A 22,575-nucleotide genomic window follows, 5' to 3' on the forward strand; every position below is an offset into this window, starting at 1 on the left:
TAGGGTTTCTTCTTCCTGTAGCCAGCCTCGGATTGATTTCTCAGTTGGAGGAGGACCAAACTTACATTCAGCAGCATGATTTCCAATCACTTTTGCAAACTGGATCGCTTTTAACTTGAATTCAGCACTGAACGAAAATCTTTTCTGAGCCATTTTTGGGCAGAAGGTGGCAAAACGTAATATACCATAATATACCGGTAACAAGTGCGATACAATGAGCGCAAAGACAACAAGTGCGAAAAAGCGGGAAATGCAAGTAAAAAAATCTATAACAACTTTATAAGACGCACCCACCCAGTTTTTAGACCCCAAAATTTTTCAGAAAAGGGTGGGTCTTATACATGGGGAAATACGGTACATTCACAATGTTGTGCAAGCATCAGCATTATCTTTATCTCTTCCAGAACCACTTCCTCACTCCAGATGGACTCTTCATATCCATTAAGCATGCACTCCCCTGCATCCCCCTCAACCCAGCCTCTGACAACCACTTATCTGTTTTCTCTATATATAATTTGCCTATTCTGGACATTTCATATAAATGAACTCACAGTATGTGGCCTTCTGTGTCTAGCTTCTTCCGCTAAGCATAATGTGTTTAAGGTTGGAATGTGTATCAGTACTGCATTTTTTGTGGCTGAAGAATGTTTCACTATATTGCTATACCACATTTTGTTTAACCATGCATCTGTTGATGGACATTTGAGTTGTTTACACTTTTTGGCTATAGTGAATAGAACTGCTGTGAATGTCTGTGTACAAAAACACCTGCTTTGACTAGTTGAGTATATACCTAGGTATGGAATTTCTGGCTTAAATGATGATTCTGTGTTTCACTTACTGAGGAACTGCAATCCTGTTTTCCAAAGGAGCTGGTCTGTTTCCCATTCTGACCAGCAATGTATGATGGTTTCAAGTTCTCAAAATTCTGATCAATGCTTGTTATTTTCCCGGGGGGGTTTTTTGTTTGTTTGTTTTTTGTATTTTTCTGAAGCTGGTAACGGGGAGGCAGTCAGACAGACTCCCACATGCGCCTGACTGGAATCCACCCGTCATGCTCACCAGGGGGTGATGCTCTGCCCACCTGGGGGCATTGCTCTGTTGCAACCAGAGCTACTCTAGCGCCTGAGGCAGAGGCCACAGAGCCATCCCCAGCGCCTGGGCCATCTTTGCTCCAATAGAGCCTTGGCTGTGGGAGGGGAAGAGAGAGACAGAGAGGAGGAGGGGTGGAGAAGCAGATGGGTGCTTCTCCTTTGTGCCCTGGCCTGGAATCGAACCCGGGACTTCCGCACGCCAGGCCGACACTCTACCACTGAGCCAACCAGCCAGGGCCATTATTTTCCGTTTTTTTAAAAAAATGTTATACCTATTCTAATGGGTATGAAATGGTATTAGCATTGTGGTTTTGATTTGCAGTTTTGGAATGACTAATATCATTGAGCATCTTTCAAGTGCTCGTTGTCCATTGTTGTTTTCTTTGGAGCAAAGTACTTTCCCCATTTTTTATTGGTTGTGTATTGTTTTGTTGTTGAATTGTGAGTGTTCTCTATATATTCTGGATACAAGACTTTTATAGATATGTAATTTTCTGTTATTTTATTCCATTCTGTGAGTTTTCTTTTCACCCTTTCTGATAGTGCACAAAACTTTTAAAATTGTGATGAAATCCAATTCATTTTTTCTTTTGTTGTTTGTGCTTTTGCTGTATTTTTTTAACGAATCCAATGTCATGAAGATCTGCCTCTATATTTTCTTCTAAGAGATTTGTAGTTTTAGCTTTTACATTTGGATCTTTGACCCATTTTGAGTTAATTTTGTATGAAATAAAAAATAATGACCTGACTTTATTCTTTGACCTGTGGCTATCCAGGGGACCAGTGCCCTGTGTTGAAGAGGCTATGTTTTCACCCATTGAATGTCTTGGCACCCTTGTGACCATATTTGTAAGGGATTATTTCTAAGATCTCTGTTCTGTTCTATTGCTCTAAATGTCTGTCCTTACTCTAGTACCAAATGGTTTGATACAAGCTTTGTAGTAAGTTTTGAAATCAAATGTGAGTCTTCCAGCTTTGTATTCTTTTTTCAAGATTGCTTTGGTGGTTATTATTTGTCCCTTGCGTTTTCATATTCATTTTATGATCAACTTTTCCATTTCTGCAAAAAGGACTATTAGATTCTGGGAATTTAGCACAAGGGGATTTAGTAGCTGGATACTGGGGCAGTGCCCAGACCACAGGAATCCTGAACAACCATGCCACGGGAAGGCAGGAGCTGAGGCTCTGAGAGCCTTAGTAGGGGACACCACTATAAATTTGCTCCAGAACTTTGTCATTACAATTCCCAGTACTCTTCAGTCTCTGTGTCTAGCTATTCAGATGTCAGGTTCCTGGGAGCTGGACTCTGGGGACGAGTGTATGCTCTCGGGTCAGTGAGGGAGTGCTCTGTATGGCTGTGTAATTGTTGCTGAGTAATATTTTGGTGTGTAATAAACTACCGCACAACTTAGAGCTTATAGTTTATGATTCTGTGGGGCAGGAGTCAGATGGGCACAGGGAATGGCTTTTCTCTGTTCCATGATGTGTGGGGTGTCAGCTGGGTTGGCTTGAACAGTGGGGGCTGCTAGTCAGGCATTGTTTTCTCTTTGTGTGGCACTTTCCACTTGAGTGATGGGTGCTTCCTCACAGTGTGGCAGCCTCAGGCAGCCAGACTGTCACACAGTGCTGCATGGCTCCAGGATAGAGGAAGTGGACACTGCCAATTGTCCTGAAGGCCCAGCCCAGAATACACGTGGCATCATTTTAGCTATTCTCCAGTGGTCAAAGCAGTCTAGCCATTCCAAATTCAAGAGAATAGGACCTAGACCAGGGGTCTCAAACTCGTGGCCCATGGGCCGCATGCGGCCCGCCGAACAATTTTGTGCGGCCCGCAGACTGTTTTCAACTGCAGTGAGAAAAGTGTTGCGTAACAGTTGCCTTTTGTAGACCTAGTGCGGCCCGCCGAACAGCTGTGATCTTGCTCTGCGGCCCACATGCTGAGTTGAGTTTGAGACCCCTGACCTAGACCCTACTTCTCCATAAGAAGTAGAATGAGACCAGGTCAAGAATTTACAGCTATCTTTAATCTGCCCCTGGGAGGGAGGGAGTGTGAGCATGGCCACCAGGGTCTCACCATGAGTTGGGTGGCCACCTCAGGTAGTATGTACTATTTTCGAGTTCTGGTCCCCTGGCCTGGCTTCCAGGTTCTGACCACTCCTTCCTTTATTCTCTTGCTTTAGGGGGACGAAGACTGGAGAGAGAGGGAAGTGTGATAGCGGGGAAAGGGGTATCAGGAGAATGGCTCAGGAGAGGCTGTGGAGCCAGAATAATGGCCCATAGAGCTGTCTACTGCCTGAGCCCCCAGAAGCTGTGACTGTGTTATCTAATGTGGCAGAAGGGCTGTGCAGATATAATGTTCCTTAAAATGGAGAAATTATTCAGGTGGGCCAATCTAGTCACATAAGCCCTTAAAAAGAGAAAACTTCCTCCAGCTGGAGGCAGAAGACATGTGGCAGAGGAGAGATCAGAGAGGCTCAGAGGGTGAAAAGGCTTGACTTACCTTTGCTGGCTTTGAAGGTACCGGGGTCACAAGCCCGGGGATGTAGATAGCTCTTGAAGCTGCCAATGACCACTGGCTGACAGCAAGGACATAGGGCCCTCAGTCCTGTAGTCACAGGGAACTGAGTTCTGCCGACACCCTGAATGAGATTGGAAGCAGGTCCCCCGAGAGCTTCGAAATGAGAACCCGGCCCCCTGATACCTTGATTTTGGCCTTGAGACTCTTAGGACCGAACCCGGTGGAGTTTACCTGTACTACAGAACTGTGAGCTAAAATATTAGTGTTCTGGCCTGACCTGTGGTGGCGCAGTGGATAGAGTGTCAACCTGGAATGTGGAGGTCCCAGGTTTAAAACCCTGAGGTCACTGGCTTGAGCACAGGCTCACCAGCTTGAGTGAGGGGTCACTGGCTTGAGCGTGGGATCACAGACATGACCCCATAATTACTGTCTTGAGCCCAAAGGTTGCTGTCTTGAGCCCAAGGTCACTGGCTTAAGCAAAGGGTCATGGGCTCCGCTATAGCCTCCCAGTCAAGGCACATAAGAGAAGCAATCAATGAACAACTAAGGTGCTGTAATAAAGAATTAATGCTTCTCACCTCTCTCCCTTCTGGTCTGTTCCTGTTTTTCTGTCTGTCTGTCTGTCTGTCTCTCTCTCTCATTAAAAAAACCAAACACGATAATAATAATGTTCTGATTTGTGGTAATTGGCTATGGAAAGCATAGAAAACTAATACAGATGCTGATACCCTGCTCAGAACCAGGAAGGGAAATCAACTCCTCCAAGAGAAAGCATCAGGTTGATCCTGCCTGCGCCCAGATGCCATGCACTCGCTCTGTGCCCCTGCCCATCTACAGGGAGCCACAAGGCGATATGTGGTCCCCACACAGCTCCTGGGGCTGTGGGAGGCTGAGGAGGAGCTAAAACCCACGTAATAGGATTCTAGCATGTTGGATGGGCCAGGCCAGTGTTTTCTCTTGGGGATGGGGAGGTTCCTGGAGAAGGGTCCCTTTGCACCTGCTAGATCATCTCCCTTCTTTCTCCTCAGGGAGCTCACATGGAGCAGTCTTAGCTCTGGGAGTCATAGGCTTGGAGAGGCTCTGACAGGCTCTACCCAACATAATTTGTTTTCATAAAGTGACTGATGTCAAGGCCTGAGGAGGCGAAGGGCCCCAGGTATGCAGAGCCAGATGGCACTGCCTGGGCACCCAGGAAGTCTAGATTATCTCTGTGACCCCTGTATGATTATGCTGACTCATCCAGCTGCAAAGGCCTGTCCAGAGAATTCTTCAGTGGCCCTCAAAGCAACGTCATTTCCGGGTTCTTAGAAAGAAGAAAGAATGTGAATACAGACCCCGAGACGAGAGTTTCAGCTCATTTAGGAAGTGGTCCTGGGAAGTGCTGTGGGGCGGTGGGGGTGAGGCTGGGAAGAGGAGTCAGGTAAGACCAGCTTTCACAGTGGGTGACCCGAACTCAGTCCCACAGGGAGACCCTCTAGGTGATGGAACCATGTGTCAGGATAGCCTCCCACCCAGGGCCAGGGGATGGGGGTACTCATGCTCCAACTCTTGAGAGTTATTTGTTAAGGGCTGCTGGAGTTGGAGTAATTCCCCGGCACTTCTGCCTGTGGCTCCCCCCCAAAAAAAGCCCTTGATGCAGAGTGATGTGCTCAGCTCTTCTTTAGGGAACCATATAAAAACCCACTGTAGCCTGATTCTTCCAGGTCATCCAAGTCAAGGCACAGTGTAGAGGGTCATTTCTCTGTGGTCCTGAGGCCTAGTTGTGTCTGTACCTGATTTCCCTGCTGTGGGCCTCCCCCTGGGTTGACCATGGACACTCCAGTCAGTCTGGCATTGCCCTGGGCCTGGCTGAGCCTGGTTGGGTCACTGAAGAGCAGGTGTGGAGCCTGCAGGGCCTTCACTGAAGGGGAGGGTGGGGCCAACAGCTCCCGGCATCCACCTGGGCTGTGGCCTCTGGTCTTCGGCAGTTTGGCCCTGGATGGAGCAGGGGCCACACAGAACACGTTGGCGCTTGGCCTCTGCCTTCTGGTGGCTGTGGCAGGGGTCATTGTGCTCACTGTGAGGGCCTCTCACCTGGGAAAGCCTCCAGGGCAGGTAGGAAAGGATGGTGGAAGGCTGGAAGAGTTCAGAGTTACTTATCTCCAGTTTCTTCCTGCTGCTCTTCAGACCTGGGAAAAGGTCTGGCACTTCTGTGTTCTGCACAAAGATTGCAAAGTAGGCTCATCTTTCACTTTTTGGTTGACCCTTTTACTTGATGTTCGACCTTCCTATGCCTGGAATGTGTGGCTGCCACTGTGGGCTGTGAGGGTCAAGGTGGGGAAGAAACTAATCAGAAATGTTTATTCTCTGTTAGCAAAGTGCAAGGTAGTTATCACCTTCAACCAAGTACTGCGGGGAGGGCGCGTGGTGGAGCTGAAGAAGATAGTGGATGAAGCTGTGAAGCTCTGCCCAACCGTCCAGCATGTCCTGGTGGCCCACAGGACAGACAACAAGGTCCACATGGGGCATCTGGATATCCCCCTCGAGCAGGTACTGTTTGAGGAGGAGAGGTTATTACTGGGTTAACTGGGTCTAGGTCTTGTCAGATTGTGGTTTTGAATCTGGGACCCCCAGGGGTGTCTAGGGTTCCCTGTTCCCCTGTGGTATTTGAAGGGCTTTCATCCTGGTTGGGAAGATGGAGCTCAAATACCACAAAAATAGTGAAACAATTAATGTAACAAATGGCTAGACCAGGGGTCAGGAACCTTTTTGGCTGAGAGAGCCATGAACACCGCATATTTTAAAATGTAATTCCGTGAGAGCCATACAACGACCCATGTATGTTGTGTGCTATCCAGTAAAAATTTGGTGTTGTCCCGGAGGACAGCTGTGATTGGCTCCAGCCACCTGCAACCATGAACATGAGCGGTAGGAAATGAATGAATTATAATACATGGCCCTGGCCAGTTGGCTCAGTGGTAGAACGTCGGCCTCGCATGCAGGAGTCCCGGGTTCGATTCCCGGCCAGGGCACACAAGAGAAGCACCCATCTGCTTCTCCACCCCTCCCCCTCTCCTTCCTCTCTGTCTCTCTCTTCCCCTCCCGCAGCCGAGGCTCCATTGTAGCAAAGATTGCCGGGGCACTGAGGATAACTCTGTGGCCTCTGCCTCAGGCGCTAGAATGACTCTGGATGCAGCAGAGCGACGCCCCAGGGGGGCAGAGCATCACCCCTTGGTGGGCATGCCAGGTGGATCCCGGTCGGGCGCATGTGGGAGTCTGTCTGACTGCCTCCCCGTTTCCAGCTTCGGAAAAATGAAAATAAATAAATAAATAAATAAATTGTAATACATGAGAATGTTTTATATTTTTAACGTTATTATTATTAATGATTTGTCTGTGAGCCAGATGCAGCCATCAAAAGAGCCACATCTGGCTTGCAAGCCATAGGTTCCTGACCCCTGAACTAGACTAATTCTCTTAGGTGTTCTCTGCATCTGGAATTGAATGTGGGGAGGCCAGAGAACATGCACTCTTTCCCAGGCTGCCAGGCCTGGCAGCAGCCGGGGAGAGGTGTTCTCAGGGAGGCCAAATGGACAGGAGAGGCTCACTGTCCTGAGGGGGGTGTTTTTGTCTTCTCCCTTACAGGAAATGGCCAAGGAGGACCCTGTGTGTGCCCCAGAGAGCATGGGCAGTGAGGACATGCTGTTTCTGCTGTATACCTCCGGGAGCACCGGGATGCCCAAAGGCCTCGTGCACACCCAGGCGGGCTACCTGCTGTACTCGGCCGTGACGCACCGGGTATGGCCTTGGCTGTGGGTCGAGGGTGGGAGGTTCTCGCCTCCCTGGTGGAAATGGGCAGAGGGCCAGATGGGGCTGGATTTAGTGCTAGTGCTCCTGCTGCTGTAAAGCAGTGCCTGTGGGTGTGAGGGCTCCTGCTTTTCCTCAGCACTCAGGAGCAGGGCTGCCGTGGGTTGTGCCACTAGTGCAGTGGAGTGTGTTGGTAGGGGTGCCATGTTCCTGTCCTTGCTGAAGGAGCCCAGACCCCAAGCCGGGGTCTCACTGCTGGTCTTTATCCCTTTGCACCCGCGCCTGTGTTGTGCATTGGCTTGAAGGCCTGCAGGAACCAGGCGCTCATGGCTCTGATGCGCTCACAGGCAGGGCCACATCTGATGCTCTGGCCCTGGACATTTTGGCCTCTGGGCCCCTTCCTCTATAAAAAAAAATGTTAAGAATTATATTTTGCAATGGCATTGATATAAGGATGACTTTATTAGTATTATATATTAAAACATTTTCTTTTACTTAAAAGATCATTTTATTTTCTTATGACTTTAAAAGAATATAAACTTTTTTGGGGCCCCTAAAAGTATTGTGATCTCTAGATCCTGCTCGATGGAACCATATTTTAAAAGTAAAAGTATTTACTTTTATAAAGAAACTTAAATTTAGTACCTGGGAATTATATTACAGTGAGCCATCTTTAGGGTTTATAAAGCAAATGCTATGACATGTTTTTTTTTATTTCAATAAATAAATTTAGACATCTTCTCACTTAAATGGGGGGGGGATTGCAGTTTAACATGGTTCCCTTGGAAACTGGCTGACCCTTTCCAGGTAGGGTTGGGTTTTGATATACTCTGTGTGGACCAGACTTTCTCCTTTGCAAAAGGCAAAACTCCGCTCCGGCAGGTGCCAGCAGGAAAGGGAACTGTCTGGCCAGGTGACTAGAAAGCCCAGGCCCATCCAAGCAGGGCTGGGGCACCGACCTGGGCAGTGGTATCCGCCCTGCCTCGGGCCTCTTCTGTGCCCATGACTGCAGCTTTACCATCGTGTGTTTTTCTTTCTCTAGCTGTCACCTGATGTGCAAACATAGGTCCTATAGCTTACTTTTGCCCCTGGCTTTTTTTTATATGTCTTTTAAGCCTTTTATAAGCTATCAGTTTCCCCTCTGTCCCTTCCATCTGCTTGAACTTTGTTGCAGCGCCTGGCCACTCATCCCTCTCTTTTGTGTTTCCTGAGAAGGGCGTTAGATCCGAAATGGGATCAGGCTCAGGCCGGACCCATTGGTAAGGATGAGGGAGACACCCATCTCTCCTCTCAGGTGCTTAGAAGCTGATAATGCTTTTCTTGATCTTTTTTACTTTACTATATATTTTTTAAGTTTTTAAGGGATTTAAAAAATTGTGGCATAACTGGTGTTCTTCAACCACCAGTCCGTGGACTGGTGCCAGTCTGCCAGAAATTTTGTTATTACGTGAAGGTGGTGAGCACTTTTGTGGATGGGCATGACATTTCTGGTGGACTGGCAGTTGAAAAACACTGATACAACTTAATGCAGAAAGATGCCCTTATACGTACCACTAGATAAAGTGTTGCCTGTGCGTACATGTGCACATGGGGCATCTTCAGCCCCCAGCAAGATCCCTAGTGTGATCTCCGCATGCAGATTGGTGCTGTGGAGCTGGGGCTCCCCAGTGTACACTCTGAGGTCTGGATTCTTTCGCTGTGCTCTGCGAGAGTCCGTGTTATTGCTTGTACCAGTAACTCTTGTCTTTTCCCTTACTCTAACTCCGCTGTCAGACAATGGAGCAGCTGTTATAGAACACGCTTAGTGACATGTGTGAATGTGGGTTCATAGGCTTCTGACAGCCTGTCCTGTTTCTGCAGCTTGTGTTTGACTACCGGCCAGGGGACGTCTTTGGCTGTGTGGCTGACATCGGCTGGATCACTGGACACAGCTATGTGGTGTATGGGCCCCTCTGCAATGGAGCAACCAGTGTCCTTTTTGAGAGTACCCCAGTTTACCCTGATGCTGGTGAGGCCTGGAACTCAAATAGGGTCCTTTGGGGGGAGCTTGAGGAAGGAGGAAAGGTTCACAGGAGCGGGGAGTAGAGGCCTTCACTTTGGCCTGGCTGTGGTGCGTGGTCCCATGGCGTAGTTGCTGAGCCATGGGCCCTGCCAGGTGGGCCAGAGCTAGGCCTCAGCCACAGGGAGATTGGATGAACGACAGAAGAGGCTCTAACTTGGTACTTGAAGCCATCTCAGGACCACTCACTCCAGGCTTCAGCTTAAACTACCTGCCTCAGGCCTTCCCCTGAGCCCTGTCCCTCTTACCTCTGTGGAAACCTGACCAGATCCAGACCTTCCTTAAAGCCCAGGCCAACTGTCAGCTTCCTCTGGTCCCCAGATGGAGGGGGTTTTCTGCAGCCTGCTACCTGTTCCGTGAGAGTGAGTCATGTGTAGCCTGGAACCACCTCCAGGAATTGATTTCACTTGGAAGACGGGATCTTCCTCCCACACAGCACAGTGTCTCCAAGTATTTCTTTTAATGTACTCCAGTGGTGGTGGCCCTGACAGACAGCTCTTGCCCAAGCATCCCACAGCACTCACAGCTATGTGTGTGGGATGTCCCTGTCACCTCCCCTTGCTCCTCTCCAGCCTCCTGGTAGCACTGGATGCTCTTTAGGAAGAATAGGTAGGGGAGAGGGGGCATAGCTAGGGATTAAGAGCCATGTCTTAGGTATGGCCACTTCAACCTCTTGAAGCACAGCTTCCTGTCTGCAGAGCAGTGGTGGTGAGTTGAGGGTGGAGGGCTTATGGGAAATGAGGTGAATGCATGCCAGATAGTCTCCCTGCTCCCTGGGACGCATATGTTTGTGGCCTGTCTACAATGTGTCACCACTTCAGAGACCATTTAAGTGCAACTGAATGTAAGTTCTATTTAATGCTACATGGGTTATTTATTATTATTTTGTTTTAGTGAGAAAGAGAGAGAGGGACAGACAGATTGGAAGGGAGAGAGATGAGCTTGTTGTGGCACGTTAGTTGATCGTTGATTGCTTTTTCATATGTGCCTTGACCAGGGCATTTCAGCTGAGCCAGAGACCCCTTGCTCAAGCCAGCAACCTTTGGGCTCAAGCCAGCGACCATGGTGTCATGTCTATGATCCCATGCTCAAGCCGGCAACCTTGGAGTTTCGAACCTAGGTCCTCAGCATCCCAGGTTGATGCTCTATCCACTGTGCCACCGCCTGGTCAGGCTAAAATAGTTTTATTTATTGATTGATTTGAGAGAAACATGGATTCATGGATTTGTTGTTCCACGTATTTATGCATTCATTGGTTGAATCTTATATGTGCCCTGACCAGGGATTGAACCCACAACCTTGAAGTATTGGGACCATGCTCCAACCAAGTTACCCGGCTACACGGGTTATTTTTAAATTTACAGTAACATCTTTCTAACTGATTGCTTCACTGTATCATTCAGGGTACACTACGTGGGTGTAACTGTCCAGAGCCAGCCTGAAGGGGGGGTGTGTGCCGGGGGATGGCTGGCACAGGGAACCCCTTCCCAGAGGTGTCCCTGCCCAGCCCGTGATGGGTGTTGAGTTCTGTTTTTGTAAACAGTGCAGGTATTTGCATGTATCCAGTGTCCAGTATTGTTGACTGATTGATAATTAGGTTAAAGTAGATGCTGTCACCTGACCAGGTGGTGACTCAGTGGACAGAGCAGAACTGGGATGCAGAGGACCCAGGTTCGAGACCCCGAGGTCACCAGCTTGAGCGCGGGCTCATCTGGTTTGAGCAAAAGCTCACCAGCTTGGACCCAAGGTCGCTGGCTTGAGCAAGGGGTTACTCGGCCTGCTGAAGGCCCACGGTCAAGGCACATATGAGAAAGCAATCAATGAACAACTAAGATGTCGCAATGAAAAACTGATGATTGATGCTTCTCATCTCTCTCTGTTCCCGTCTGTCTGTCCCTATTTATCCCTCTCTCTGACTCTCTCTCTGTCTCTGTAAAAAAAATTAAAAATAAATAAATAAAGTAGACGCTGTCTGGCAGGCTGTGAGACTAACTGAATTGGGGCTTTTCCGTAGGTCGGTATTGGGAGACGGTGCAGAGGTTGAAGATCAATCAGTTCTATGGTGCACCGACGGCTTTCCGGCTGCTGCTGAAATATGGAGACAGCTGGGTGAGGAAGTATGACCGCTCGTCCCTGCGGACTCTGGGGTCAGGTGAGCACCGCCCTGCAGCCCGAGAGGGGGTGCATGTTGTCCATCCAAGCCACTGCAGGCTCTGAATGTTTTCATCATGAAAGTTACATGTCCATGTCTGTGCTGACGTCAAACAAGGCCAGGCCGCGTCAAACCGGAAGCGGAGGCCTGCCAGTCCCTGCCCAGAGCCCACAGCCATTAACAGTTTGGCGCACAGCATTCCAGATGCTCTCTGTGCCCATCTTTGTCACGGGCTTTGTCTGTCCTTACTGTGAACCTTACCAGCTGCAGAAGGTGGGGCCTGAGCCCTTTCTCTGGCGGTTGCCCCGTGGAGGCCAGCTGCTGTTCACAGAGCACTCCCGTGATGCCGCATGGTGATAAATGTCATTCTGTGCTGCACTGCTCTCACTTCATCTATTTCCTGGCAGGTGGTTGTGAGATCACAGGTTATCTCCATTTTTAGTCTTGATAGAAGCTGCCAAGTCACAGGAAAGCTTTTGGGACAGGTGAGATGGGGTTAGTTCAGAGGGTCCTGGGGAGCCCTGCCTGTTCTCCCTGCTTTTCCTGATGTGTTTCGTTTCTGCCCCGACACGTGTTGTCAGGTGTGGTCAGGAGGGAACACCAGGCGGGAGGCCCTCCGTGCTCCTTGCTGAACACACAGATCTGCTTGGTGGTTTTTCACGGGATGTCTTTCTGCCAGCTTTGTCTGTGGAAGAGGGAGCTCAGCGATGGTGTGTCCCTGTCATTTGTCAGGATGAGGGTGCGCAGTGCTGGTGCAGGACTCGGGGCCCTGGTCTGCCCTGCCCCCCTTGCCTACAGGGCCTGCTGCTCCTCCTACTCTAGTACCCTGACCCTCCTGCAGGCCTGTCTCTGTGCTGCTGCTTGTGGGGATTGCCTCGGCTGCTCTGGACCTTGGGCTTTTGGCTGTCGGGTGAACTGTGTGCTTTGTACCTGAGCAGGGCCAGCTCGGTGCCGAGCTCTGGCTGTGCTCATAGCTCAGGACCATTCTAGGCACTGGATTGGCCCTCACAGCACTGCAGGCTTTGGCTGTGCTGACTTCCTTTAATCTTGCCTGTCAGCAAAATCTGGGTCACTCCAGACTTCTACCCCAAGATAAATATTTCTCAAAAGAATTTTTTTAACTTTCAGTTTTTTAAGTAGCACATAGGTACAATATAATTGTAAAATGCTAAACTTGGTGACTTATGGCGAAAGCTGATGTCCTCCCTGAGTGCTGCTCCAGGGGACCTGCTGCGTGCCTGCCTTCTAGTACGTTCTCCAAAGGTACATTCCTCTGCAAAGACTCAGCTCAGCTCGGAGGCGGTACTTTATCATGAACGCGATCACACTATACTATTATAATGTGTTTATTTTAAATTAGCAATAGGCAGAGCTTTCCATATGGTTCCGCCACGTTGTTTGACAACTTGCTCACACGCTCCTGTGTGTGTTGCTGTGGTCCTGGTAGTCGTGTCCCTGTGGTTGGCTATTGGGGCTGTTGGCGGTTTAGAGCTACAGGGGCATCTTCCTGCCTCCTGTGGGCATGCATGAGTGCAGCGGCAATACAACACCCAACCGCCCGCCTGACCAGCATGGAAGACCCCAGTCAGGGCAGGCCTTGGTTCACTGCTGCATTCTGGGTGGTCCTGAGCAAAAGGCAACCAGCAAAAGAGTATTTTAGCAACAGGTTTATGTCTAAACCTGCAAGTTCTGGCTGAATGCTAGTCTGGTGTGGGTGTTTCATTAGTGTTGTATCATCGTGTTAGGATTTCAACATAAATGTGGGAGGCATACATATATATTCAGGCCACAGCAGGTAGATGCTGAGAATCAGCAGTAGAGTCATAGGGTATAAGCACTTTTCCATTTTCTATTGAGGTGTAAAATACAGTGAAGTGCACAGATGTCAGGTTCAGCTTGAGAACTACTTATATATATTACCACACTCAGATCAAGCCATAGACATTTCCAGTCCCTGGTCTGGAGCCCTCAGATATGGCTGCTCTCAGCATGGGTTGATTTGCTTGTTCTTGGGCTTCATATACATGGTTTGTGCTGCCTGCATTCTCTCGTGCCTGCTGCATTTGCTTGGAGCTGTGACTCAGAGGTTCGTCCCTGATGGGCATCCTGGTGGCTTATACTCCCTTTCACACTGTGTAATATTTTACTGCATGAATAGACCACTTTATTTCTTCATTCCACTCTTGGTGGATAGTGTTTTAGTTTTCGGCCACTGTGAACATTCTTGTATGTGTCCCATTTTCAATGGACGGAGGCCCTCATTTTTATGGGGTGTGTGCCAGGAGTGACATTTTTGAGTAATAACATAAATTTATATTAACTTTAGCGTAACCTTCCCCAAACAGTTGACCAAAGTAGTTGTGTAGGGTGTATGCATTTTTAAATATTAAGAGAAATACCCAAATTGTTCCCTAGACTTGCGGTCCTAAGTTACATTCCTGCAATGCATGTGGTAGTCTTTTTCCTACATTCCTGTCCATTTTTTAATTTTTGACCCTCCAGTGGTGAAACTCTCTCATTATTATTTGTATTTCTTTGCCGTCCATAACGCGACAGATCTCACTGCTTTTTCAAACCTCCTTTTACGCCCTTCAGGAAAATTATACAGCTGTTTCCTCTTAACAATCTGCTCCTTTTGGTTTCATGTATATTGAAGTCTCTTAGTATTTTTTCTTCTTTCATGTGTCGTTTAGTGGGAGAACCAATCAACCGGGAGGCCTGGGAGTGGCTCCACAATGTGGTGGGGGACCGCAGATGCACCCTGGTGGACACCTGGTGGCAGACAGGTGAGAGCACCTCCCAGGAGGCGGGGTCAGGGCACCGGCTCACCAGGTGGGCCCCTCCTGCAGCAGCCGTGCTCGCACGTCAGCGCCCTGAGCACACACAGCTCAGCGCCACGTGTGGGGCTCAGACATGAGGCTGTGATCCCGCACTGCAAATGCCTCGGCCCTCAGCAGACGTGCTTGCGGGAAGCCTGGTGTGGAGCTCCGAGGCAGAGCCTGGCTCCGCAGCGAGTTCTCTGAGCCTTGGTTTCCTCACCTGTAAAATTGGAGTGGTCCCTCCAGGCCCCGGATGAGGAAGGAATGAAATGATGTCACTAGAGCATGTTGTCCACCCTCCAACATGTCGTTGAGCACTCACTGAATGCTCACGTTCCTCATAGGGCTGCTGTCCGAATGCAAGTCCGTGTGATGAGGGTGAGCCCTGTTGTTTATGGGACTCTTAAGTTTAAGTCTGAATTTTAGTGGGCAAAGGAGTTCCTGTGGTGTTTGGTTTAGCTCTGCTCCCTCTTCTTGGGTGTCTGACTTACTAGGATGTTTGGAGCAAGAGAGCACCACTGCGGTAACTGGGGTCTTGTCTTCCTGGAAGCCAGAAGGTGGGACGTCCCTTAATGGCTCATCCTCGTCCACTTGGGGGGTACAGGACTAAGATTACCGCTGAGTCTCATGGGGTATTTTCATGAAGGCTGACAGAAATAATGTGAAAGCAGAATGTGTGGGTGTCTTTCCGTTGCTTGATCTGTGGACTGGGGTGCTTCTCCCTCATCCTCTGTGCAAGTGGGTGGGCTCCCCTTCCTGCTGACGTGGGGGCTAGACAAGCAGGGCTGGAGCAGGAGAGGTGGCCTCTGCCAGGCTGTGAGGCCCTGGCGCCCGAGACTGAGCCCTGTCCCAGGGCCCTGCCCCCACTCCACAGTGGAGGAGACTGGTTTTGCCTCAGAGATAAGTCCTTGTGAAAGTGGGGGCCATTTCTGTGCCCCGAGTGGGCAGGTCCACTCACCTCCCACTCCGCAAGGGCAGCAGCCAGTGTATCTATCCCAGATTCTCGATGGCGTGGCCTGGACAAGCACGCCGCTAGCCCCTGGCCCATTGGCGTTTCTGCCCTGTCACCCCCACAGAGACGGGGGGCATCTGCATTGCACCGCGACCCTCAGAAGAAGGGGCAGAAATCCTCCCAGCCATGGCAATGAGGCCCTTCTTTGGCATTGTCCTAGCTCTCATGGATGAGAAGGTGGGTAAGGGTCCCCCAGAGGTGACTCCCCCCTCCATGTGTACCCTGCTGGGCCCCCTGGTGCTTCTTTCTGCCTTCCTGGCCTCCATCATCCACTCACCAACGTCACACACACCAGGGTCTGGAAGGCAGCGGAAGGTGCCTGTGTCCTCGTGCAGCATGCAGTGCAGAGTCCCCTCTTAGAGACACAGTGGCTAAAGTTGGCATGTGGGGCAAGCCCAGGTTCTCAGAAGCCCTCTCAGCAGGCGTCCGTGTTCTTTACAGAGGAGAAAGCTTGGACACTTCCTTCAGGGCACACTTGTCGTGTTTCTGCCTCAAGCCAAGCAGTTAGGAGAATGGTGCTGATTCCGTTGTTTGCGTCTGAACCAGAATCCGTGCCTATCCTCACATGCTTGTCTTCCCGGTCTGCAGGGGAAGGTCATGGAAGGTGGCAATGTCTCGGGGGCTCTGTGCATTTCCCAGGCCTGGCCGGGCATCGCCAGGACCATCTACGGAGACCACCAGAGGTTCATGGAAGCCTACTTCAAGGCTTATCCAGGTGAGATGGCTACTGTAGGTGTGTCCTGCCTTTGCACACACTGCTGGAGCCCCGTCCTCAGAACGTCTCCACAGTAATGGTGGTTGTGAGCGCAGTGCCGATTAAGAACAGGCACTTTGGGCCCTGGCCGGTTGGCTCAGTGGTAGAGCATCGGCCTGGCGTGCGGGGGACCCGGGTTCGATTCCCGGCCAGGGCACATAGGAGAAGCGCCCATTTGCTTCTCCACTCCCACCCCCTCCTTCCTCTCTGTCTCTCTCTTCCCCTCCCGCAGCCAAGGCTCCATTGGAGCAAAGATGGCCCAGGCGCTGGGGATGGCTCCTTGGCCTCTGCCCCAGGCGCTGGAGTGGCTCTGGTCGCAGCAGAGCGACGCCCCGGAGGGGCAGAGCATTGCCCCCTGGTGGGCAGAGCGTCGCCCCTGATGGGCATGCTGGGTGGATCCCAGTTGGGCGCATGTGGGAGTCTGTCTGACTGTCTCTCCCCGTTTCCAGCTTCAGAAAAACACACACACACACACAAAAAAAAGAACAGGCACTTTGGAGGGATGAGTCTGAGTCCTCTCCCCTCCCCCTTTGCCTCCCTGATGTTATGTCTGAAATGGGGAAGGAGTCACCTCAGGAGCCTTCATTGATGTTTTCAGTTAAGGGTTAAGTGAGAGAGCACACAGAGCACTGAGCGCATGGCCCATGCTGTGTACTCTTTCCGTTATTAGAACAGAAGGGTGAGGAAACCACCTTGGAAGACTGTCACAATGGCTGAAAGTTTCCTTCTGGCTTACTTCTTTTCCCAGTTTGCCTTTGCGTCAGTGGGTTGGAAGTTTGCACAGTGTACCTGTTGGAACCCGTAATCTTCCATCTCAAGCCTGTAAATGAAACTCACGTTTTGAGAAGCTTGAGTGTGTTCCTCGTATGTCTTCTGCTCCCAAGACCTTTGCTGTCTCTATTGCGTTCTGCTCCTTCAGAGCCCCGCCCTTTCCCTAGCACACAGCCAAGTAGCACGTCTGGAGAGTGTCCCCAAGACGGGCTCAGGGAAGGTAGCAGGCAGGATGTCAGCAGTGCAGGGCTTCAGAGCTTTCTTGTGTAGAGTGAGGTTGGGACAGGACTCCCATTGTGTCCGTTAAGGAAGGACTAGAGCCCTGCTAGGTCCTGGTTTGGAGTACTGGGTCTGAGCTCCCTCGCTGTGCCGCAGGTTACTACTTCACTGGAGACGGGGCTTACCGAACTGAGGAAGGCTATTACCAGATCACAGGGCGGATGGACGACGTCATCAACATCAGTGGCCACAGGCTGGGGACCGCGGAGGTCGAGGATGCGATGGTGAGTACAGGCCGTATTGGCTTCAGATTGGGAGCTGTGATTTGCAGTCAGGGTGTTCCACCTCCCACATATTTTGCCTTTCCTATTCTGTGCAGGCTAGCCACCCTGCAGTGCCGGAGACCGCTGTCATTGGCTATCCCCACAGCATCAAAGGAGAAGGTGAGTGCCACAGAAGGAACTCCTTGGGTCTCTGGTCTCACTCCCATCACAGCACCTCTGTAAGAAGAACAGACTCTGGAGGAGGGGTGGCAGAGTGTTTATGGGGGAAGCTGTTGGTTTTCTCTTTGAAGTGCAGATTTTAGGTGAGGGGGCTGAGTGGCATGCCTGTTAAGACTAAGGTCCGGTTTCTGAGATTTTCTGGCTCTGCTGTCCTTTAAGGACACTCATCCGCAGGCAGCCCTCAGCTCTTTGGTTACAACTGAGCTTGGGGAGGTCGCTGCTCTGCCCATGATAACTCTGGCAGCCCTGTTACACAGGACTTAGGATGAAATGCCCTGCCCTGCTCACAGCGTCTCCTCACACATGCGCATGCACAGCACCCTGGCCAGCTTATAGCTACGCTGGCAGGTCAGAGTGTGCCTGGAGTGAGCTCTTGCTGCTCTGGGACTCTTTTTAGAGGCGTTTGACCTGTGGTTCCCAGTGCGCAGTGACATGTGGTGGGGAATGCAGAGCAGTGATCAGAATTGTCTTCTTTGTCGAGGATACACTTTGTTCCCAAGTCTGTTGGTTTCTAAGCAGGTAGGTCTGGGAAGGGGCAGGGTCACCTGAGTGTTGTAAAGCCAGGTGTACAGTGGCCACACTGGCCTGGCCTGTTGTGACCTGGACACTCAGGGTCCTGCGCTGTACTGCTGCCTGCCGAGTGGTCCTCCTGCTGTCAGGGGCACTCTGCCAGGTGTGTCCCTGAGCCACCTGCCTCCCGTCCACGCTTGTGTGCCGCTCTTCCATTATTTGCTCAACACTTTCTCTAAATTGACCCACAGTGAAAAGTAATATTGTTTCAATGTTCAGTCACCATGAGAAGCGTGCACCAGGAGGCTGCCTCCCTTTGGTAATAGGAGATTGGCATGTGTGGGAGCCGCGGGGGGTCGGAAGCGGTGGAGGTGGGCAGGCCTCGTGTGTGGGAGCCGCCGGGGGTCGGAAGTGATGGAGGTGGGCAGGCCTCACGTGTGGGGAGCCGCCGGGGGTCGGAGGCGGCGGAGGTGGGCAGGCCTCATGTGTGACTCGCTCCCGTGCGCAGCTCGCAGCACTGCTTCCTGGCATCCTCAGTGACGGTGAGACTGCCAGGCCTTCTAACATCTGCCAGGCTGGTGAGGGGAGAATTTGTATATAATGGGTATGATGTTGTATATTTTCCTGATTTCTTAAAATTTGAGCATCTGTCCATTTATAATACATGAATAACCCATTAACTGTCTGGTTGAACTCTGAAGCCATCTGTGAGAGCTGTGTGCATTTGTCTGTCCACACTCTGTACTTGATGTCACCTCCGCCGTCGTCCTGTCTCACCTGTCTCACCGTCCGCGCTGAGCCCTGCAGCCTCCTCTCCGGGCTCTCAGCTGGCTCCTCCTCCCACGTCAAGGCTTTCCCGACCCCGCTCTGCTCAGAATTCAACAATCCAGGCTCATTTCACTCCCATCTCATTAGAGATACAGTGGCTACAGGGGAGGTGCCAGCTGAGATGCTGGGAAACACCAGGGCAGCATGTCCAGTGTGGTCCCACCAGAATGTAAACGATGGCTGTGAACACCCAGAAGTTAACTTGCAAATTTGGGACTGGAGACAGCAGCCAGCAGCCCCTGGAAGCCTCCTCACTGTGGGCATTGTGCAGGGGCTTTCGCCATTCAACCCTGACACAGCTGTGAGGCAGGGACTGTGAGCTCCCCATTGTGCGTGCGGAGAGCTCTGGCACAGAGTGGCGGAGCCAGGGTGGGGGCCAGAGCAGCCCCTCACCCTCGTCTGCGCTGCCTTCAAAGGGAGGAGGGGGGGGGGAGGGCAGGTGCAGTCTTATATACTTCTACAGTGTTTTCATTTTTTTAGTAATAAGTGTTGCTTCGGTGGTTTTATAATTTTAATTAAATCCATAAGAGACATCTTCCCAGCCAGCTCTGGTGTCAACTCTGTCCCTTTCCTCTGAGCCCCCGTGGTGTTGGCCTAGACCGCCTAGAATCTCAAATACAGGAGGAGAGAAAAATGCAGACCTTCCCCTCAAAGATCTCACCACCTAGTACAGTGGGCATGGGGACCCACGGCTACGTATTCATAGCAAGTGCCACAGCTACAGTCGGGGGCAGGGTCAGGAAGGGCTTCACAGAGTGCAGGGTAGCCGAACTGGGTCTTAAGGGACGAGTAGGAGTTTGTCAGGTGGAAATGGGAGGAGGGCTTTCAGGCAAAGGCTGTAGGTCTCTACAGATTGGAGCTCATTCAGGGAAGTCACTTCTTAATTATTATTTTATTTATTTTTATTTTTTTACAGAGACAGAGAGTGAGTCAGAGAGAGGGATAGACAGTGACAGACAGGAACGGAGAGAGATCAGAAGCATTAATCATTAGTATTTCATTGCGTGTTGCAACACCTTAGTTGTTCATTGATTGCTTTCTCACATGTGCCTTGACCGCGGGCCTTCAGCAGACCGAGTAACCCCTTGCTGGAGCCAGCGACCTTGGGTTCAAGCTGGTGGGCTTTTTGCCCAAATCAGATGAGCCCGCGCTCAAGCTGGCGACCATGGAGGTCTCCAACCTGGGTCCTCTGCATCCCAGTCCGACGCTCTATCCACTGCACCACCGCCTGGTCAGGTGGGAAGTCACTTCTTAATGATGTAACAAACATTTGTTGAGTACCGGCTCTGTTCCAGGCACAGTTATCGATGCTGAGACACAGCAGAAAGGGAAAGGGGCAGAAGTCCCTGTTCGTAGAGCTGACATGCTGTAGTGGTTGGGATTAGAGGGGAGGGACAGACACAAACAATAAACATGATCTGTGAGGAAACTATGTAGTATGTTAGGGTACCAGAGGGACACTTCATTAAGATGGGGTGGAATTGGTACGGGAATAAACAGACAAAGGAACAAGGAGGAGAGCTACACACCTATAACAACTTTGCACATGAGAGAGGGGGACACTGCAGGTCGCAGGGGAAAAGGGCAGACTGTCCAAGATGATGCTGGGACAAGTGAGACTGCTATGGACAGAAAATTGGATTGGATCCTGATGTCATACCATATACAAGATTATCCTAGATCGATTAAAAAGAAATGAATGTGGAGACCTGTGCGAGCAGCGGTAAATCTCTGGAACATAGCAGGATATCTACAGAGTGTCTGTGCTACAGTATGGGATGGCCATTGTGTGCACTAGACTTCCTGATGTGACAGAGCCATCCATCATTGGCTCACGTAACTGAGCAACTGCATTTTTAACTTAATTTAAATTCAGAAAGCCACTGTGGCTAGTGCTTACAATGTTGGATGCATACATACAAAATTAGTGTGTCTGCCATGCTCCCTTACACCACCTCATGGGAGCTGAGAGTAAATCTCCTATGACCCATGTTACAGGCTTTTTCACAGGTGTTAGGACAGGGTAAGTCCTGTGTCCAAGGTCACATGCAAAAGCCAGTCAACAACAGAGCCAGGTGCCAAACTCTCACCCTCACATGCCTGCCCAACCACCCGGGAGGTGTGGACGAGCTGACAGAACTGCTTCCACTGGAATGGAAACTATGATGCATTTTTGGGGATGCAGCTAAGGAACCAGCTGCTGCCAGGTCATCAACATGTGACTGGAAGTCCTCTGAATTCGTGGTGACTTATGTGCAGCACTCCGGCTGACCCACCCCCAAATCTCTCCTTCCAGTTCCGTTTGCCTTCGTCGTGTTGAAAGATGACACAGGTGACTCGGATGTGGTGATACGTGAACTCAGGTCCAACGTGGCCACCAAGATCGCCAAGTATGCTGTGCCTGACCATATTCTGGTGAGTGGACTTCTGCTTCAGTTCAGCTGCGCTGCCTGTCTTAGGCCATCATCTTCCCTTCCCACAGGTAACATCGCAGCCAAACTGACACTAGCTGTTTGGTTTCCTAGGTCAGTGGTCCCAACGCCTGGGCCGTGGACTGGTACTGGTCCGTGGGCCATTTGGTACCGGTCTGCAGAGAAAGAATAAATAACTTACATTATTTCTGTTTTATTTATATTTAAGTCTGAACGATGTTTTATTTTTAAAAAATGACCAAATTCCCTCTGTTACATCCATCTAGGACTCACTTTTTTTTTTTTTTTTTTGTATTTTTCTGAAGTTGGAAACGGGGAGGCAGTCAGACAGACTCCCGCATGCGCCTGACCGGGATCCACCCGGCACACCCACCAGGGGGCAATGCTCTGCCCATCTGGGGCGTTGCTATGTTGCAACCAGAGCCATTCTAGCGCCTGGGGCAGAGGCCAAGGAGCCATCCCCAGTGCCCGGGCCATCTTTGCTCCAATGGAGCCTCACTGCGGGAGGGGAAGAAAGAGACAGAGAGGAAGGAGAGGGGGAGGGGTGGAGAAGCAGATGGGCGCCTCTCCTGTGTGCCCTGGCCGGGAATTGAACCTGGGACTCCTGCACGCCAGGCTGACGCTCTACCACTGAGCCAACCGGCCAGGGCTAGGACTCACTCTTGACACTTGTCATGGTCATGTGATACATTTATCCATCCCACCCTAAAGGCCGGTCCGTGAAAATATTTTCTGACATTAAACCGGTCCGTGGCCCAAAAAAGGTTGGGGACCACTGTCCTAGGTGGTCAGTAAGGGTGGCAGATATATTGTCAGACAGCGCGGGGCAGAGGCGCAGCAGAAGAAGTTTGCACAGCTCGCCTGTTCAGGGGGTAGTGCTTGGCAAGATTAGATGCTCTTTTACTTTGGCATATGGAGGTTGGTTGCAGGAACAAAAGAAAATTAGGGATTTTAAATAGAGAAATCTGAGGGAAGTACCAGAGTCCCTCAGCCCCTGTCTGGTTTCTGAACACTCTCCCCGTGCCGGCAAAGGAGCCGCTGCCGGGCCCCGTGAGGGAGCCTGTGTGGAGTGGTTTCATGGCAGAACTACCGCCCTCTCAGCCCTGGTAGCTCTCTGT

The 22,575-nt window shown here is 50.7% G+C and overlaps 1 protein-coding gene and 1 non-coding gene across 2 annotated transcripts in view; both read left to right on the forward strand.

Annotated features, from left to right (window-relative positions):
- The window catches only part of ACSS1 (acyl-CoA synthetase short chain family member 1), a 65,189-nt gene that overhangs the window by 40,137 nt on the left and 2,477 nt on the right, over window positions 1-22,575 (forward strand). Inside the window, exons 4-13 of the mRNA XM_066236997.1 lie at window positions 5,966-6,141; window positions 7,237-7,389; window positions 9,259-9,406; window positions 11,472-11,609; window positions 14,303-14,395; window positions 15,505-15,617; window positions 16,029-16,155; window positions 17,341-17,468; window positions 17,564-17,627; window positions 21,322-21,440. Of these exons, the coding sequence (XP_066093094.1) occupies window positions 5,966-6,141; window positions 7,237-7,389; window positions 9,259-9,406; window positions 11,472-11,609; window positions 14,303-14,395; window positions 15,505-15,617; window positions 16,029-16,155; window positions 17,341-17,468; window positions 17,564-17,627; window positions 21,322-21,440 (1,259 nt within the window). The remainder of the gene's footprint in view (window positions 1-5,965; window positions 6,142-7,236; window positions 7,390-9,258; window positions 9,407-11,471; window positions 11,610-14,302; window positions 14,396-15,504; window positions 15,618-16,028; window positions 16,156-17,340; window positions 17,469-17,563; window positions 17,628-21,321; window positions 21,441-22,575) is intronic.
- TRNAA-CGC (transfer RNA alanine (anticodon CGC)) lies at window positions 6,548-6,623 on the forward strand. Its single transcript has one exon. It is a non-coding gene; the product is annotated as a tRNA-Ala (tRNA).

Source organism: Saccopteryx bilineata, chromosome 6 (assembly GCF_036850765.1).
Source record: "Saccopteryx bilineata isolate mSacBil1 chromosome 6, mSacBil1_pri_phased_curated, whole genome shotgun sequence".
NCBI classification, from domain to species: domain Eukaryota; kingdom Metazoa; phylum Chordata; class Mammalia; order Chiroptera; family Emballonuridae; genus Saccopteryx; species Saccopteryx bilineata.